The 19,088-nt window shown below is 41.1% G+C and overlaps 2 protein-coding genes across 2 annotated transcripts; one reads left to right on the forward strand and one right to left on the reverse strand.

Annotated features, from left to right (window-relative positions):
• Positions 1-4,132: 4,132 nt before the first annotated feature.
• LOC141083285 (aldo-keto reductase family 1 member C3-like) lies at positions 4,133-11,634 on the forward strand. Its single transcript, XM_073567464.1, has 9 exons — positions 4,133-4,600; positions 5,600-5,767; positions 6,172-6,288; positions 7,045-7,122; positions 7,218-7,340; positions 10,478-10,587; positions 10,984-11,149; positions 11,265-11,347; positions 11,431-11,634. Exons 1-9 carry the CDS (start codon positions 4,514-4,516, stop codon positions 11,471-11,473), a joined length of 975 nt encoding a protein of 324 aa, XP_073423565.1. The 5' UTR covers positions 4,133-4,513; the 3' UTR covers positions 11,474-11,634.
• On the reverse strand, positions 11,555-18,792 carry LOC141083284 (aldo-keto reductase family 1 member C1-like). The gene is made up of 9 exons (XM_073567462.1): positions 18,487-18,792; positions 18,213-18,380; positions 17,978-18,094; positions 17,768-17,845; positions 17,257-17,379; positions 16,983-17,092; positions 13,384-13,549; positions 13,152-13,234; positions 11,555-13,029 (listed from the first exon to the last, which is right to left on the reverse strand). The coding sequence occupies exons 1-9, from the start codon at positions 18,571-18,573 to the stop codon at positions 12,987-12,989; spliced, it is 975 nt and encodes a 324-aa protein (XP_073423563.1). The 5' UTR covers positions 18,574-18,792; the 3' UTR covers positions 11,555-12,986.
• Between the last annotated feature and the right edge of the window lie 296 nt (positions 18,793-19,088).

Here is a 19,088-nt window from a genome sequence, read left to right on the forward strand (position 1 = left end):
AAATATTTTAAGTTTTAGTGTAAAAATGTACAGTGCTTACAATAAAAAGTATACAAAAGGTAAAAATAAAAACGGCACACAAATGTGCAAAACAGTTCTAAATTAAAAAGGGAGAAATAACAGAAATAAATAAATGTTTCCATCTACAGTTATCTTCTGTTTCCTTGAGGGAAGGGGAAGTGAATTATGGATCACATCTGCACGCTGCAGACTCTCACATGTGAACCACTTTTCTATTGTGTCACCCATATTTATATGCCTGGTCATGGCTCATATTTCCAGGATGGCCTAGACAATGGGCTAATTTAAAAAATATCCTATGTCTCCCCCACTCCTATCTAAACAGTAATTGGGAATATCCAGCCTTGCTACAAATCACCATCTGCCCACACTTTGAAGCTGGGCTCACTAGACCGAAGTGTCACGATTGCCACCTCTCAGTATTCTTCCAGGAGAACCCCTTTGGTTCCGAGTTCCTGCAATAAGAGTAGGCAGACTTTATGTCCTTTGTGTAGATACAGTTGTGGCGCCCCTGAGGCTCAGTCGCCACAGAGGTACTGCACCTTCTCCTAAGGTGTAGTGCCCCACCACCTAGGTAAGTTGGGAACTCCTTTCCACACTCAAACATCTGCATCCCACACACAGGATAGTTCAGTAGGTCCGCCTAGCAGCTTCAGGCTGGGGGTAGCAGAGCACCCTTCGTGGAACCCTGCTTCGTAACACGAGATGTGCTGGGAGGTGGGTGGAGTTAGTATAAAAGAGAGGGAAAGTTGAGAATTGTAGGTCAGTCTGATGGGAGGTCAGGCGAGAGGAGTTCAGTTCTGAAGTTAGTTTTGAGTTCAGTTTAGAAAGAGTGCTGCAGCTGCCTCTGTGATCTGAGCCAGCTGGCACGGGAAAGAGAAGAGAAGGAGAAAGACGTAGACCTGCAACCTAAGCTTCCATAAGAGAGAGAAGGAACAGCGCAGAACGAAGAAGTAGGAGAACAGAGAGGAGTTGTGGGTTGGAAGAGGAACCCTGCCTATAGGTTCTCAGCGCTAGGCCGGGGCCCGGTCCCTGAGGTTGTATGGACACTTATGGTTCTGCAGCAGACACCGGTGGACTAGTTGGCTGTAAATGCACTACTCCCATCAAAGACTTGGGACACAACAGCAACTGAATAGAGAGCCAGGACTTCTGAGAAGGGAGTCCCCGATAGAGGCTACAGCTGTCTGTCATTCAAGTAAGGTTCTAGGAACATCTGACAGGAGGAATTCCACAGAACTACGGTACTGGAGTTCTTCACACTAAAAGGCGCAATAGAGGAGTCGTTCAGGAAAGGCACATGTTGGCGGGGTGTTGGAGAGGAGAACCCTGACTTGCCCGGGAGGTTGATTGAGTCTCTACCCAGGAGGACACGGCACGGAGGCAGGCACCAGTGTGTACCACGGACTGTGAGTAAAGCTTTGGAACTACAAGCCCTGGTGTCCTCCATTCATTCATCGCTAACACCTCCAGCACCGCTACATCTGGGTAACAGCATCTATACCATACTGCGCCTCTCCTCGTCCATTGCACCTACACTGCCCTGGGACTACAACTCCACTTATGGGGAGCTATACCATCTTTGCTGCACCACACCATCAGTCCCAGCGGATCTGCATGCAGCGTTGGCTTACCATTTCCCTTGCCAAACACCACGGGTGGCGTCACGAACTATTCAAATAAACTTTGACACCATTAACATCACCGCCATTGATATTGGGCGCCCAGGGCCACAGACCGGGTCACTGCTGCTGTGACACATTCCCCCTGACACCGACCCGGTACCGGGTACCCCGCTGCCCTGGGTGTGAGGGCAACTCACAGTCATGCTGATGCAGACTTAACTAGTTATTTTACTGATGTTATACATCTCCCCTATAACTATATATTCCATTCACAGTAAGAGTTGAAACTTGTCAGGGGGATAGTTGTGCCTACAGCAATGGAAAATAGAAATGTGGGAGTGACACCGGCTGTACTCTTCCTTGGCTGGACTCCAAGATGTTAACTAAAGAATCCAGGAGAGCAGTTGAGCCATCAGGACTCGAGTGCACAAGCTTTAGTGCACAAACCTTTGTGGATACAGTAGATTCAGATACACTGGATGGTGCAGGGCTTATATCTTCTGCAGCTTCTGCTTCATCCAGTCCCAAAAATGGGCCACTCCCCTTAGGAAATCCATACCCCCCCAGAGAATATGTAGACAATTAAGCTATGTGGCCATCTGATCAGATACTTCTAAGAATGACTTAGGTGTTTAGGGGACGTATAGCAGGGGTGAGCTACTACCAGGAATCATACCATCACGGTGACGTCCAGGCCAAAATATTAAGGTTCTTTATAACTTCAGTGGGGCAAATTTATATTAATACATTCCTACAAAAGAAAAGTAAAAAAAAAAAAAAACAACTAAAATTAAATAAAATAGTTTTCTTGTGGTTCATAAATCCATAAGAAATCTTAAACACGAATCTGTATAGTGATCATCGGTCCTTAGGATTCCACTGCCATTGTCCGTGATGAAGACCCCATTCAGAGGCTGAAACGTACTGAATGATGGATGTTCTAAAGCTCTGTTTCAGTCATTTTTTCCATAGTAACAGACTACAAACAAAGCTTGTGTAGTCAGATTATGCAGTCATTTGATGCTTACTTTTATGTTTCTCCTTTGTACATTTTTTAAACTACCAATAATTTGGGAAAGGGTCAGTATGGGATAAATTGAAGGTAGTGTCAGGCTGTCATTACAAAGTTGAGGTTGGATCCCCTTTTTTGAGTACGGTAATCAGAAGAATTTGAGAAAAATCTGTTTCTCTTATTTTCCAGTTTTTCGGTGTATAAGATGAACCATCGAAGAATATTTATTAAAATGAAACCTTCAGTGGTTTGGGGGTCACAAAGCCTTAAAACCATGATGGGAGCTAGATGACTTTGATCATTGTTGACCTCATGGTGTAGAAGGACAACATTAACTCTAAAGAAGTGGAGTTTGGTAATCAGAGAAAGGAAGGATAACAAAGAGGAAAAGTAAGGGAGGTAGAATCTTCAAATGGTATGGTGGCCCATAGTGTAAAGATTTGGTTCATCAGTTTCCCCTTCCAACATTTTGGTTACTTTCAATTGAAGGATCTGTCAAGAAGAGGCCATTGTTCGAAATCGATCTATCCATGTTGGTTTTCCTACACTTTGTGTTAGCTCTTGAGTGTTACCTTCTCAGGGATTATGACGCATGTGATCATCAGGTTCCTTAAAACCACCACTATACATTATGGCTTCTTCTGGAGGAACAAAACATAGATATTGAGTTTAACAGATGTTTTGATAGGAGAAGAGAAAACTACTGATGTTCATTCCAGGGCTTTCTGATGTGGAGGGTTAGTGAATACAATATTCTTTTGAGCACTTTTTGTTTTTTTTATAAAAATCAGTTGGGGAAGAAGGTGTTTTTTTTCTAGATCAAGGGACTTAGACTTGACCAGAGAAGCAGAAGATGTAATTATTGTGTACCAATGGTTGGTGGACTTGTCGTAACGATTGTGGTGGGGACATTACTACATAAAGGGGCCAAGATGGCGAACTTTATTATTTGAAGAGGCAAAGACAGGGGACATTATATCAGGATGAGCGACATTATTATGGGAAGGGACCAAGATGGAGATATTATTACAGGAAGGGGCCAGGATGTGGGGCTTTATGATAGGAAGATGTCTGGATGAGGGCCATTATACCATGAAAGGCCCAAGATGGAGGACATTATTATAGGATGGGGCCATTATTAAAATGAGGCAAACACATATCTATTTATATGATATTGAACACTACAGGGGCCCATACATCTGACCTATATATAGGTTGATGCCCAGTGAATATTTTGTACCAGGACCCATTGGACTCTAGTTATGCTATTGCTTGTAGGGTCAAATAAGTTGAAATAATCCAAGTTCTTTTTCATTTTGTACAATACAAAGAGCTTCCACCATCTTATCAAAATTATAATGTGGCCTTCAGAATGTGCCCTACAACACTGACTATGTTTAGCGGGCCCTTCCGTCCTAAACGATGATGTGTTTTCCTGGGTAGAAGTAGAATTCAGAATTATGTGTGAGGAAATATTATTATAACATCTCCACAAACATGTGATAATTGTATTTTGACCTGGCCAAGAGCCAATTCTGCGCTTCAGAATGGTCATAATGAATACTGTAGATTCATTATGTAGCTAAATACACTGACATCATAGGCCCAGAGTGAATTTGAATGTGCAGAGCATGAGTTTTTTTCCACCAGTCGAAGGCGTGGTTCTTGTAGTAAAGAACGGAAAACATCCAGCCCATCACTTTTCATATGTTATCTTTGACTGCCAAGAATTTGAATGCCTGCAAAACAAATGGTACAACTAGCACGGAGGGAGTGAGACGCACTCTAAATGCAGAATATATAAAAAAACTATTAGAGAGAGACGATCACTGATGTGTCAGATCCCAGACGGGAGATGGAGCTCCGAGAAGATTCCTACATTACGCTGACTGATGGCCATCAGATGCCCGTAATTGGTTTTGGCACCTTCGCACCACCGCAAGTGAGTGAATGCACGGCTGAGGGTGGGATGATGTTATGGTATCGACTTGTTGCATGGTGGGGAGACGTTGGGAAATTAATGCTTCAAAAGAGTTACCTGTCGTCATCTAATACACCCCTTTAGAACATGGTGTGCTTCTAGAGGGTGACGGGCTACAGGATCCCATACTTCTAGCTAGATCCAAGAGATTCTTTGAGACCTTTATATGGATCAAGATAACCACGCTCATCTATGGGTCTTACATCACTTGATGGACTCCTTATTATGTCCATCAACCTTTATTTTGAATCCATTTACATTTTGGCTTGGATTTGGGGCTCCATATTAATTTTTACCCAGTGGTGTAAGTTGAATTCTGTTGGCTCAATTTCAAAATCTCACCAGGGTCCCTAACATGTCTATATGTTATGACTATAGAAGAAGAGACGAACACCGATTCTGAAACAAATTTTGTGAAAAGCTTAAGGATATGGAAATTCATCCTGTGCAATCCATTGGGATGAGTAATAGACTTCATAGCTACCAGTTTTAGTCTGTATGTATAGGAATCTTTCACCGCTCAATGGTTTACTCCAATGATCTTTGGTCTTCGGACGCTTGGCATCTTTGGTGTCTTCAGGCACCTGGCTTCTTCAGCTTCATATTTGCTGACTTGGCCCTGATTTCTTGGTCTAGCCATCGTAGGAAACATCAAAGATGCCAGGTGCAGGAAGATGCCAAAGATGGCCGAGTAAAGACTAGTGACAACACCAAAGAAGACAGATGGAATGGAGAAGGGCTTTGCATTGATACAGGTGAGGACCCAGTGAGTAAATTTTTTTTCACATGTATTATCCTAAGTGCATAGCACAGTAGAGTCAATAAATTCGATGCAAATCAAATTTGATGGCACAAATTTGAGCAATTTTGACTAATTCAAATTTTGGTAGATTCAATCACTCGTAAAATTGGTGAACTTAGTTAATACGAGTTAAAACTGTAAAACAAAGTTCTTTTTAGTTTCCCAAGAACTTAGCAGAAGATGGGGTAAAGGTTGCCCTGGAAGTTGGGTATCGTCACATTGACTCTGCCTTCATCTACGGGAATGAGGTTGAGGTCGGCCGAGCCATCAAGCACAAGATTGCGGATGGTACAGTGAAGAGAGAAGATGTCTTCTACACTGGGAAGGTAAGGAGAAACTTACTTTAAAAACTGCTCCTCATAGAAACCAGACGTTAAAGACCATTACGAAATGGAGGCTGACTCCAGCTTTCCCAGAAAATCCTATAAGTCTGAATAGAGAGGCGAGGCCATTCATACCGTTACAACTTTTGTGCATATATTAACAGAACCTGTGATTACATAAGACTTGCTACTGGAATTTGACATCTTCCTCACTTTCCAGATGCCTTTAGAAACCTCCTCCGTTCCTGGAAAAAATTCAGTAACATAGTAAATAGAAGGCAGTGAGGATAGGAGAGGTGGTGGGGTGGGATAGGAAGGGGATGCAGCTGCAATTTCTTAATAATTGAAACAGCCATAGTGAGGAAATGATACACTTAGCCTTTGGTGGTTTCGGTGTTTTCTTTCAGCTCTGGTCCACTTTCCAAGCTCCGGATAGAGTCCGTCCAGCTCTTGAAGAATCCCTGAGAGATCTTGACCTTGATTATATGGATTTGTTCCTAATACACAGCCCAATTGAACTCAAGGTCAGTTAAATGAGGATGGAATACAAAGAAAAATATGGAGCCAATTAATATATCATCTAAAAAAAATAGTGTATAATACAGCAGGGCATAGAGGAAACCTACGCCACTGCTACGGGGCAGGCGGGTGGCACTTGGAGATTTAAGACCCGGTTGGAAACCTCTACCTCATCGCACTACATAGTAGATTACTACAGTCAGAGTAGGATCTCTAGACTGTTCAATTGTTTCAATCGGGTATGAGACCATAACAATTATCACAGTGTGTGAAGGCAACATTTTCTAGACTGTTGGATATCATATTAGCGGTCAACCATTCAACGGGTTGTAGAATGTTTTCGGAAAGTCAAGGAGGCATACCATTTCTTCGGAAGTTGGCAAATCTTGGCCTCGTCGAAGAAATGGCCAAAGCCTCCCAGAAATCAGTGATCTGAGAAGGTATAGCGAGTCCCAGCATCCAATCATACATTTGGGGAGGAGGACTTAGAGTCATGGAGGGGTAGAGAATGGGTATGATCTCTTGAGGCCAGAAATTATCCTCAAAAAGGAAAACATTTCTTAGACCAAAACCTGGATATAGATCATTGGTTCTCTCCATTAGTCTTCGTAGTCCTTAGGCAAGGACTCACTCCCTGCAGTCACCACTAGGGGCAGCATATGACGTTATTGCGTTCAGTCTGCAATATTATTATTTTTCCACCAACTTTTGGAACTTTGTCTTGTTCTGTAAATTGGTTGACAGTGTAAATGTCGTTTCAGCCTGGAGATGATCTCTTCCCCACTGATGAAAATGGAAAGTTAATTTATCATAACACAGACATTCGGGAAATTTGGAAGGTGCAGTGCTCAGTACATTTACTATTCCAGGATGATGTGGGAGTGGTAGTTCTGACTTTTTACATAAAAGCAACTGATTCTAGATTATTCTTTAGGCTATGGAGGAGTGTAAAGATGCCGGGCTGGTTCGGTCCATAGGAGTTTCCAATTTTAATAAACGTCAACTAGAATTGATCCTAAACAATCCAGAACTAAAATTTAAACCAGTCTGCAACCAGGTAACTCATGAGTGGAAATGATTTTATTACTTTTTCAATGCGGTAAGAATTTTTTTCATGATCCAAATATCTTTCTTAGATGAACAGTTTCTGTCTGCAGCCACCACTAAGTGGAGCTCCCTGTATGCAGAAATACATGATAAGATCCTGTCTGCAGCCACCACTAGGGGGAGCTCCCTGTATGCAGAAATACATGATAAGATCCTGTCTGCAGTCACCACTAGGGGGAGCTCCCTGTACAAAGAGATACATGATAAGATTCTGTCTGCAGCCACCACTAGGGGGAGCTCCCTGTACAAAGAGATACATGATAAGATCCTGTCTGCAGTCACCACTAGGGGGAGCTCCCTGTACAAAGAGATACATGATAAGATTCTGTCTGCAGCCACCACTAGGGGGAGCTCCCTGTACACAGAGATACATGAGAAGATCCTGTCTGCAGCCACCACTAGGGGGAGCTCCCTGTATACAGAGATACATGAGAAGATCCTGCCTGCAGCCATCACTAGGGGGAGCTCCCCTTATACAGTGATACATGATAAGATCCTGTCCGCAGCCACCACTAGGGGGATCCCGCTCCCTGTATACAGAGATACATGATAAGATCCTGTCTGCAGCCACCGCTAAGGGGAGCTCCCTGTACACAGAGATACATGAGAAGATCCTGCCTGCAGCCACCACTAGGGGGAGCTCCCTGTGTGCAGAAATACATGATAAGATCCTGTCTGCAGTCACCACTAGGGAGAGCTCCCTGTATACAGAGATACATGATAAGATTCTGTCTGCAGCCACCACTAGGGGGAGCTCCCTGTATACAAAGACACATGATAAGATCCTGTCTGCAGCCATCACTTGGGGAGCTCTCTGTATACAGAGATACATGATAAGATCCTGTCCGCAGCCACCACTAGGGGGATCCCGCTCCCTGTATACAGAGATACATGATAAGATCCTGTCTGCAGCCACCGCTAAGGGGAGCTCCCTGTACACAGAGATACATGAGAAAATCCTGTCTGCAGCCACCACTAGGGGGAGCTCCCTGTATGCAGAAATACATGATAAGATCCTGCTGCAGCCACCACTAGGGGGAGCTCCCTGTAAACAGAGATACATGATAAGATCCTGTCTGCAGTCACCACTAGGGGGAGCTCCCTGTATACAGAGGTACGTGATAAGATCCTCTCTGCAGTCACCACTAAGGGGAGCTTCCTGTATACAGAGATACATGATACGATCCTGTCTGCAGCCACCACTAGGGGGAGCTCCCTGTATACAGAGATACATGATAAGATACTGTCTGCAGCCACCACTAGGGGGAGCTCCCTGTATACAGAGATATATGATAAGATTGTGTCTGCAGCCACCACTAGGGGGAGCTCCCTGTATACAAAGATACATGATAAGATCCTGTCTGCACCCACCACTAGGGGGAGCTCCTTGTAAACAGAGATACATGATAAGATCCTGTCTATAGCCACCACTAGGGGAAGCTCCCTGTATACCGAGATACATGATAAGATCCTGTCTGCAGCCACCACTAGGGGGAGCTCCCTGTATACAGTGATACATGATAAGATACTGTCTGCAGTCACCACTAGGGGGAGCTCCCTGTATACAGAGATATATGATAAGATTGTGTCTGCAGCCACCACTAGGGGGAGCTCCCTGTATACAAAGATACATGATAAGATCCTGTCTGCACCCACCACTAGGGGGAGCTCCTTGTAAACAGAGATACATGATAAGATCCTGTCTATAGCCATCACTAGGGGAAGCTCCCTGTATACAGAGATACATGATAAGATCCTGTCTGCAGCCACCACTAGGGGGAGCTCCCTGTATACAGAGATACATGATAAGATACTGTCTGCAGCCACCACTAGGGGGAGCTCCCTGTATACAGAAATACATGATAAGATCCTGTCTGCAGCCACCACTAGGGGGAACTCCCTGTATACAGAGATACATGATAAGATCCTGTCCGCAGCCACCACTAGGGGGATCCTGCTCCCTGTATACAGAGATACATGATAAGATCCTGTCTGCAACCACCACTAAGGGGAGCTCCATGTACACAGAGATACATGAGAAGATCCTGCCTGCAGCCACCACTAGGGGGAGCTCCCTGTATGCAGAAATACATGATAAGATCCTGTCTGCAGTCACCACTAGGGGGAGCTCCCTGTATACAGAGATATATGATAAGATTGTGTCTGCAGCCACCACTAGGGGGAGCTCCCTGTATACAAAGATACATGATAAGATCCTGTCTGCAGCCATCACTAGGGGAGCTCTCTGTATACAGAGATACATGATAAGATCCTGCTGCAGCCACCACTAGGGGGAGCTCCCTGTATACAGAGATACATGATAAGATCCTGCTGCAGCCACCACTAGGGGGAGCTCCCTGTATACAGAGATACATGATAAGATCCTGTCTGCAGTCACCACTAGGGGGAGCTCCCTGTATACAGAGGTATGTGATAAGATCCTCTCTGCAGTCACTACTAAGGGGAGCTCCCTGTATACAGAGATACATGATAAGATCCTGTTTGCAGTCACCACTCGGGTGAGCTCCCTGTATACAGAGATACATGATAAGATCCTGTCTGCAGCCACCACTAGGGGGAGCTCCCTGTATACAGAGATACATGATAAGATCCTGTCTGCAGCCACCACTAGGGGAAGCTCCCTGTATACAGAGATACATGATAAGATCCTGTCTGCAGCCACCACTAGGGGGAGCTCCCTGTATACAGAGATACATGATAAGATCCTGTCTGCAGTCACCACTAGGGGAAGCTCCCTGTATACAGAGATACATGATAAGATCCTGTCTGCAGCCATCACTAGGGGGAGCTCCCTGTATACCGAGATACATGATAAGATCCTGCTGCAGCCACCACTAGGGGGAGCTCCCTGTATACAGAGATACATGATAAGATCCTGCTGCAGCCACCACTAGGGGGAGCTCCCTGTATACAGAGATACATGATAAAATCCTGCGTGCAGCCACCACTAGGGGGAACGTCTTGTATGCAAAGATACTAGACACGACCTCTAGACAGGTGTTGCGATGTTTCTAGAAGAAAAAGGTTTCTAATTCTAAAAATCTCTATTTTTCTTTCTTCTTCGAGGTGGAATGTCACATTTACCTAAATCAAAGCAAACTCTTGGATTTCCTTAAGTCTCATGGTATTGTACTGGTGGCGTACAGCGTACTGGGCTCAAGCAGGGATGAGAAATGGTAGGATATAAGCTATGGTGGATTTTCCTTCTTTTTACACCCAGGGTGTACAATTGTAATCCATCAATATATTTGCGAATCTGTAATACTCACCCTAAACTGGCTGCTGCATTTCCTGCTTCTGTTTTTGTACTGGCTCTTATTCTGCAAATTGCTAGAAATCCAAGACATTTGATTTGCAATGAATCAATTCACTCATGTCTAATGAACTGCAGTGTCTGATGGTCATTAATCATTAACTATAGTGTCCCGTAGGCAGGTCTACCTGACAAAAAGTTTTAACCCCCCCCCCACCTCTTGTACTTCGAAAATCTAAAGTTTTGATTGGAGAACCTCCACATACTCATATAATGTGCTGAAAACAAGTATGGCGCATACTCATATAATGTCTTACAGGACTGACCCGGATTCTCCAGTTCTATTAGAAGACCCTGTGTTGAACGCTATAGCAAAAAAGCTCGTCCGGACCCCCGCTCAGGTGGCCCTGAGATACCTACTACAGAAGGGGATCGTCGTCCTGGCAAAGAGCTTCACCCCAACACGAATCAAACAGAATTTTCAGGTAAGTAGGCACAGAAACGATCCAGATTAGCTAGAATGTCTGTTCAGGCATGAAATGCACCCCCTGCCTCATCTTTTTCCCCCATGCTTTACACTGCATCTCATACATATTTCAGGTCTTTGACTTCCAATTAAGAGATGAAGAAATGAAGACCCTGGACGGCCTTAACAAAAATATACGCTATTTAAATACTCACCAGTAAGTAAAATGTTAATTAGTGGAAATAAATATTTCAGCTTTAGTCAGTTCCGCTTCTAATGACCCTTTATTATACTCTGCAGATGGCAGGATCATCCTAAATACCCCTTCCATGATGAATATTAAAGGACTTTTCTTGGGCCAGGAGCCCCCGATAGGATGGACCCCGATTATGCCACGTGGGGAAAAAAAAATAATATAAAATAATAAACTACAGATTATTTTATTGTTATTGATGTAAAATAGATATAATAGAATTTTACTTAATATAAAACTCTCAAAAAACATTAGAGATGAGATGACGGAATGCATAAAAAAGAGAATAATGAAAAAGTGCGAATGGCTGCAATTTATATCTAGCAGTATGTGACTGCACTGACTATTGGGTGATATGGCTGCACTGTATACGGAAGGGAAACAATGGCGCAGTGGGTAGAGAAGCATGTGTCTGCACTGTGACACGTGGCTAAACTGTTTATAGGGTCGTGTCTGCACTGTATGTAGGGTAGCATTACTGCACTGTATATGTTTTCTGTAGTGATACTGTATATAGGGTCTTGCGGCTGTACAGTATATAAGGTCATGTGTCGGCACTTATATCTATCTGGCACTGTGTATGGTGGTTGCTAAATGAGGATCCCAGACAGACACAAAAACATATCTGGCAAATGAACTTAATAGAAACTAATAATATTCAATGATTTATCCGTCATGTTCCCAGAGGATATTTGGCCTTTGTTAAGATCCCTGCCATTATAAACTAGATGTGCAAACAACATTCTCTTAAATGGATTATCCATGAATAAGATAAAACAGACCCAGTGATGTCCTTCAAACTGCAGCCTGTCCAAATCGCATTCATGCACAGACAGCATTATGAAGAAACACTGCTCCTGTGACCTGTGTCTCAACTGACAGAGGAGCTGTATCACAAGCACATATACTATTGCTGCTGGAGAAGAAATAACTCTTCTCCTCAGCTCTCTGAGCACAGTGGACTGAGGCTGGTAAAAAAATGCTTTGAGCTCACTGAATCTAGGTGAAATTTTTTTCTTCTCATGTTATAGCCCTTTTCCTGGGCTTATGATACATCTCCTCTGTCAGTTGAGACACAGGTCTTGTGAGCTATGTTTCTTAAGACTGATTTAACCTTTGCTGACACATGACAATGACGAGCTTCCATTTAAATTATGTGACGGGAACTGATTTTATCAGATTCTTACAAGACTCCTTTAAGGTTCCCATACACACTAGATGGAAGCAGAACCAATAATTTCCACTGGATAAGCCCGCCATTTATTAGTTATGGAGGTCTCCTGGCTGTCCCCCGACAGATAGCTTAGGTGAGAAGAGTGAGGCAAGTTAAATGGCAATCATTTTGTTCACACAGATTATGAGAAGCCGCCGGAGATATTGGCTTACAACGCTCTCCCAAATGGCAGAACATCAGCTGACCTCAAAAGGGGCGAGGCTTACTAGAGCCACTCCCAGAGTGGGCGGACCTCTCTATTTAAAGGGAAGAGCTGGCAAGGCTTAAGTGTCCTAAATTTTATGATGTAAGTTGGGTAGATGGAAAGAGATCATTAATCGTCAAGTTCCGAATGTGTCTTCTGAGGACAAGGGTGACTGTCCAAGGAACCTAGTACTCATCGTGAAAGGGATAATTGGGCTCTTCTTTCCAACTAAAATGGAAAAAAAAGTTAAATAAATAAAAATTAAAAGATATTTAAATAAACATAATTACTTTAGGTTTTTTCTTTTTGCCAAATATCATCTGAAACTGAATATCTTTAACGAAACTTACGAATCAAGAGTCAGGTAACGCATGTTGTTATGGATTCCATCAAGAGTTTTCATGTCTTCATCACTTATCACAAAATCAAAAACCTGTAAAAGGAAAAAAAAAATAAAATGCAAAAAAGTCTTAAAATATTTACGTTTATATGTAAAAAAAAAAAATTTTTAGATTTCAGACCCCGAATATATACAGAGGACAATGATGAGACGGAATGTGGTCAGTTATTATATCTATTTACCTGGAAGTTCTGCTTGATCCTCTCAGGGCTGTAGCTTTTTGCAAGGACGACAACTCCCCTCTGTAGAAAATATCGCAAAGCTACCTGTGCCGGAAAGCGGTGCACGTTATTAGCGACTTTATTTAGCACAGGATCATCAAGAACTCTGGGGGAACTCTGATCATACCTGTGAGGAAAAATGAAAGGAATGTAAATTCCATAATACTACAACTGTGTATTATTAGCAGCTGTGTTATAGTACTTATATTCTTGTACATAGGGGCAGTATTATAGGAGTTATATTCTTGTACATAGGGGCAGTATTATAGTAGTTATATTCTTGTACATAGGGGCAGCATAATAGTAGTTATATTCTTGTACATAGGAGCAGTATTATAGTAGTTATATTCTTGTACATAGGAGCAGTATTATAGTAGTTATATTCTTGTACATAGGAGCAGTATTATAGTAGTTATATTCTTGTACACAGGGGCACTATTATAGTAGTTATATTCTTGTACATAGGAGCAGTATTATAGTAGTTATATTCTTGTACATAGGGGTAGTATTATAGTAGTTATATTCTTGTACATAGGAGCAGTATTAAAGGAGTTATATTCTTGTACATAGGAGCAGTATTATAGTAGTTATATTCTTGTACATAGGGGGCAGTATTATAGTAGTTATATTCTTGTACATAGGAGCAGTATTATAGTAGTTATATTCTTGTACATAGGAGCAGTATTATAGGAGTTATATTCTTGTACATAGGGGGCAGTATTATAGTAGTTATATTCTTGTACATAGGGGGCAGTATTATAGTAGTTATATTCTTGTACATAGGGGTAGTATTATAGTAGTTATATTCTTGTACATAGGGGGCAGTATTATAGTAGTTATATTCTTGTACATAGGGGGCAGTATTATAGTAGTTATATTCTTGTACATAGGGGGCAGTATTATAGTAGTTATATTCTTGTACATAGGAGCAGTATTATAGTAGTTATATTCTTGTACATAGGAGCAGTATTATAGTAGTTATATTCTTGTACATAGGAGCAGTATTATAGTAGTTATATTCTTGTACACAGGGGCACTATTATAGTAGTTATATTCTTGTACATAGGAGCAGTATTATAGTAGTTATATTCTTGTACATAGGGGTAGTATTATAGTAGTTATATTCTTGTACATAGGAGCAGTATTATAGGAGTTATATTCTTGTACATAGGAGCAGTATTATAGTAGTTATATTCTTGTACATAGGGGGCAGTATTATAGTAGTTATATTCTTGTACATAGGAGCAGTATTATAGTAGTTATATTCTTGTACATAGGAGCAGTATTATAGGAGTTATATTCTTGTACATAGGGGGCAGTATTATAGTAGTTATATTCTTGTACATAGGGGGCAGTATTATAGTAGTTATATTCTTGTACATAGGGGTAGTATTATAGTAGTTATATTCTTGTACATAGGAGCAGTATTATAGGAGTTATATTCTTGTACATAGGAGCAGTATTATAGTAGTTATATTCTTGTACATAGGGGCAGTATTATAGTAGTTATATTCTTGTACATAGGGGGCAGTATTATAGTAGTTATATTCTTGTACATAGGGGGCAGTATTATAGTAGTTATATTCTTGTACATAGGAACAGTATTATAGTAGTTATATTCTTGTACATAGGAGCAGTATTATAGTAGTTAAATTCTTGTACATAGGAGCAGTATTATAGTAGTTATATTCTTGTACACAGGGGCAGTATTATAGTAGTTATATTCTTGTACATAGGAGCAGTATTATAGTAGTTATATTCTTGTACATAGGGGTAGTATTATAGTAGTTATATTCTTGTACATAGGAGCAGTATTATAGGAGTTATATTCTTGTACATAGGAGCAGTATCATAGTAGTTATATTCTTGTACATAGGGGGCAGTATTATAGTAGTTATATTCTTGTGCATAGGAGCAGTATTATAGTAGTTATATTCTTGTACATAGGAGCAGTATTATAGGAGTTATATTCTTGTACATAGGGGGCAGTATTATAGTAGTTATATTCTTGTACATAGGGGGCAGTATTATAGTAGTTATATTCTTGTACATAGGGGTAGTATTATAGTAGTTATATTCTTGTACATAGGAGCAGTATTATAGGAGTTATATTCTTGTACATAGGAGCAGTATTATAGTAGTTATATTCTTGTACATAGGGGGCAGTATTATAGTAGTTATATTCTTGTACATAGGAGCAGTATTATAGTAGTTATATTCTTGTACATAGGGGGCAGTATTATAGTAGTTATATTCTTGTACATAGGGGGCAGTATTATAGTAGTTATATTCTTGTACATAGGGGCAGTATTATAGTAGTTATATTCTTGTACATAGGAGCAGTATTATAGTAGTATATTCTTGTACATAGGAGCAGTATTATAGTAGTTATATTCTTGTACATAGGGGCAGTATTATAGTAGTTATATTCTTGTACATAGGGGCAGTATTATAGTAGTTATATTCTTGTACACAGGGGCAGTATTATAGCAGTTATATTCTTGTACACAGGAGCAGTATTATAGTAGTTATATTCTTGTACATAGGGGGCTGAATTATAGTAGTTATATTCTTGTACATAGGGGGCGGTATTATAGTAGTTATATTCTTGTACATAGGGGGCAGTATTATAGTAGTTATATTCTTGTACATAGGGGGCAGTATTATAGTAGTTATATTCTTGTACATAGGGGGCAGTATTATAGTAGTTATATTCTTGTACATAGGGGCAGTATTATAGTAGTTATATTCTTGTACATAGGGGGCTGAATTATAGTAGTTATATTCTTGTACATGGGAACAGTATTATAGTAGTTATATTCTTGTACATAGGGGGGCAGTATTATAGTAGTTATATTCTTGTACATAGGGGTCAGTATTATAGTAGTTATATTCTTGTACATAGGGGTCAGTATTATAGTAGTTATATTCTTGTACATAGGGGTCAGTATTATAGTAGTTATATTCTTGTACATAGGGGTCAGTATTATAGTAGTTATATTCTTGTACATAGAGGGCAGTATTATAGTAGTTATATTCTTGTACATAGGAGCAGTATTATAGTAGTTATATTCTTGTACATAGGAGCAGTATTATAGTAGTTATATTCTTGTACATAGGAGCAGTATTATAGTAGTTATATTCTTGTACACAGGGGACAGTATTATAGTAATTATATTCTTGTACATAGGGGGCAGTGTTATAGTAGTTATATTCTTGTACATAGGAGCAGTATTATAGTAGTTATATTCTTGCACATAGGAGCAGTATTATAGTAGTTATATTCTTGTACATAGGGGGCAGTATTATAGTAGTTATATTCTTGTACATAGGAGCAGTATTATAGTAGTTATATTCTTGTACATAGGGGCAGTATTATAGTAATTATATTCTTGTACATAGGGGGCAGTATTATAGTAGTTATATTCTTGTACATAGGGGGCAGTGTTATAGTAGTTATAGTCTTGTATATAGGGCTAATTTTGTCTTTTCCTGAAGAACCCCGGGTACTATTATGTCCTTCTCTATTACATAAGGTAAATAAATATAGTTTTTCTCACCTGGTCTCATCTCTGCTGGACCCCAGTACGCTGTATCCGACCAGCACGATATCACGAGATTTACAGAACTCCAGTAATTTGCTCTGATTCAGGAATATTTGACATTCTACCTGTATATAAAGATTTATACATCCATTTGTTAATATCTTAAATTTGATAATCAACCATAATGTTGTCATTATGACAAACCAGGAATTGGAGCACGGCAGAAAGTCTTATATACTGTATTTTGGGGTGGGATTATTAATTTTAGTGAGAAATCCATGGTAATTACCTGGTTGCACACTGGTTTGTACTTGAGTCCTGGCATGTTGAGAATCAGCTCCAGTTGCCTTCGGTTAAAATTGGAGACTCCGATGGATCTGACGAGGCCGGCGTCTCTGCACGCTTCCATAGCCTAGAAATGTCCAAATCAGTCAGTGGTATAATATAAAGTGGGGGTCATTTTGTTGAGATCATCCCGGCGATCACAGGAAGTTGTGCTGGCTATAAACTTCCCACGCAGTGGCCACTAAAGGTGGAGTGTGGTATTACATGCCAGCTAATCAAATGAATGGATGACCATGTAGTGGCTCCTCCTTTAGGATAATGTCATAATATGCCAACCAAAACTGGTAGTTGATATTTTGTCTTACAGTTTGTGTTCATTTTTGATAAAAAAAAGGGCAAAAAATGTGAAAAGTGCAAATGCTTACTGAGCAATACCAAGGCTTGAACGCAATAAATTTCATGGGGTAGGAGCATTCTCCTTAAGCCAACTTTGTATATCCAGACCCCATATTTACCTTCCATGTATCTCGGATATCTGTGTTATGAAAAATCATTTTCCCATTTTCATCCATCGGATAGAGATCATCTCCAGGCTGGAGGAGAAAACGGAAAAAAAAAAATGAGACTGTGATGTCCTCTATTTCAGCTGGAGTTTGCAGTGCAAATGTGAACAGTTTCTTACTTAATGCTGCAAAAACCATCTACTGCTCCATCATTGCTCTAACCTTAAATGCTAGGGGTGTGTGGATAATGAAGAGATCCATGTAATCCAGCTGTAGATCCTTCAGAGATTTTTCTAAGGCCGGTCGGACCCTCTCGGGAGTGTGGTTATTGCCCCAAAGCTGCAAAAAAATATACATTGAAAATGAACAAACCTGCAACTAAACATCGCCCCCTAAAGGACACTTTAATGAGAAAAATCGAGACAAATTTTAATCAAAGTTTATAAAGTTTGCTCACCTTCCCGGTGTAAAAAATATCTTCTCTTTTCACCGTCCCATCAGCAATCTTTGCTCTGATGGCTTGGCCGACCTCAACTTCATTGTCATACATATAGGCGCCGTCGATGTGCCGATATCCAACCTCAATGGCCCTCTTGACGCCCTCTATGGCTTGTTGTTTGGTGTACTGTGAGATGTAATGGTGATCATATTTTTATGTGCAACTTTCCAAAATAATATGAAGGGTAGAATTTTCTACAAGGAGTGAACAGCTTTACTTTCTGCTTACTCACCGTTTTGGGGGCATAGGTGCCAAACCCAATCACCGGCATTTTATGCCCATCGTTCAGAACAACACAGGAGTCCGACCTGAGAGCCATGGTGCAGTGTGTCCAGTGTCTTCTTCTGCACGGCTGCTCTTCCTATAACTCGTGTGCTGTTTTTCATGCGTTCTCCCTCCCTCTATCATGAAACCTCAGCCGGGAGTTGGAGTCCTTCCAACTAATCCCTCTGAACAAAGCCCTGAGCGTCTTTGTGAGGTCCAGTCAGGGGAGAAGCTGTTTCGACACAAGTGTTGACGAGCTGCACAGGCTTTTTTCTCTTCGGTTCTCTGGTTTTGGAAGCAAAACAAGAGTTGTTTTCTGACAAACTTTCGGAAGGGAAGCCATGTCAAAAATTTACCACCCCCCCCCGGGCGTGGTCAAAAAATTCTGGAGCAGTGTAAAAAGATGAAGAAGTTACGATTAGTGAGTGAAACCCTATAAAGGGGTATTTCAGCCTAAACAAGTTATAACCCAGATGATAACTCTTCGATTGGCGCGAGTCCCACTAGTGTTGAACTGGAGTACCTGGGGAAGAAAAAAGGAGACAGTGCCGGACTCATCTTTACCATTTG

The sequence above is a fragment of the Dendrobates tinctorius genome, unplaced genomic scaffold (assembly GCF_039654945.1).
Source record: "Dendrobates tinctorius isolate UK_male_01 unplaced genomic scaffold, ASM3965494v1 ptg000020l, whole genome shotgun sequence".
Taxonomy (NCBI): Eukaryota; Metazoa; Chordata; class Amphibia; order Anura; family Dendrobatidae; genus Dendrobates; species Dendrobates tinctorius.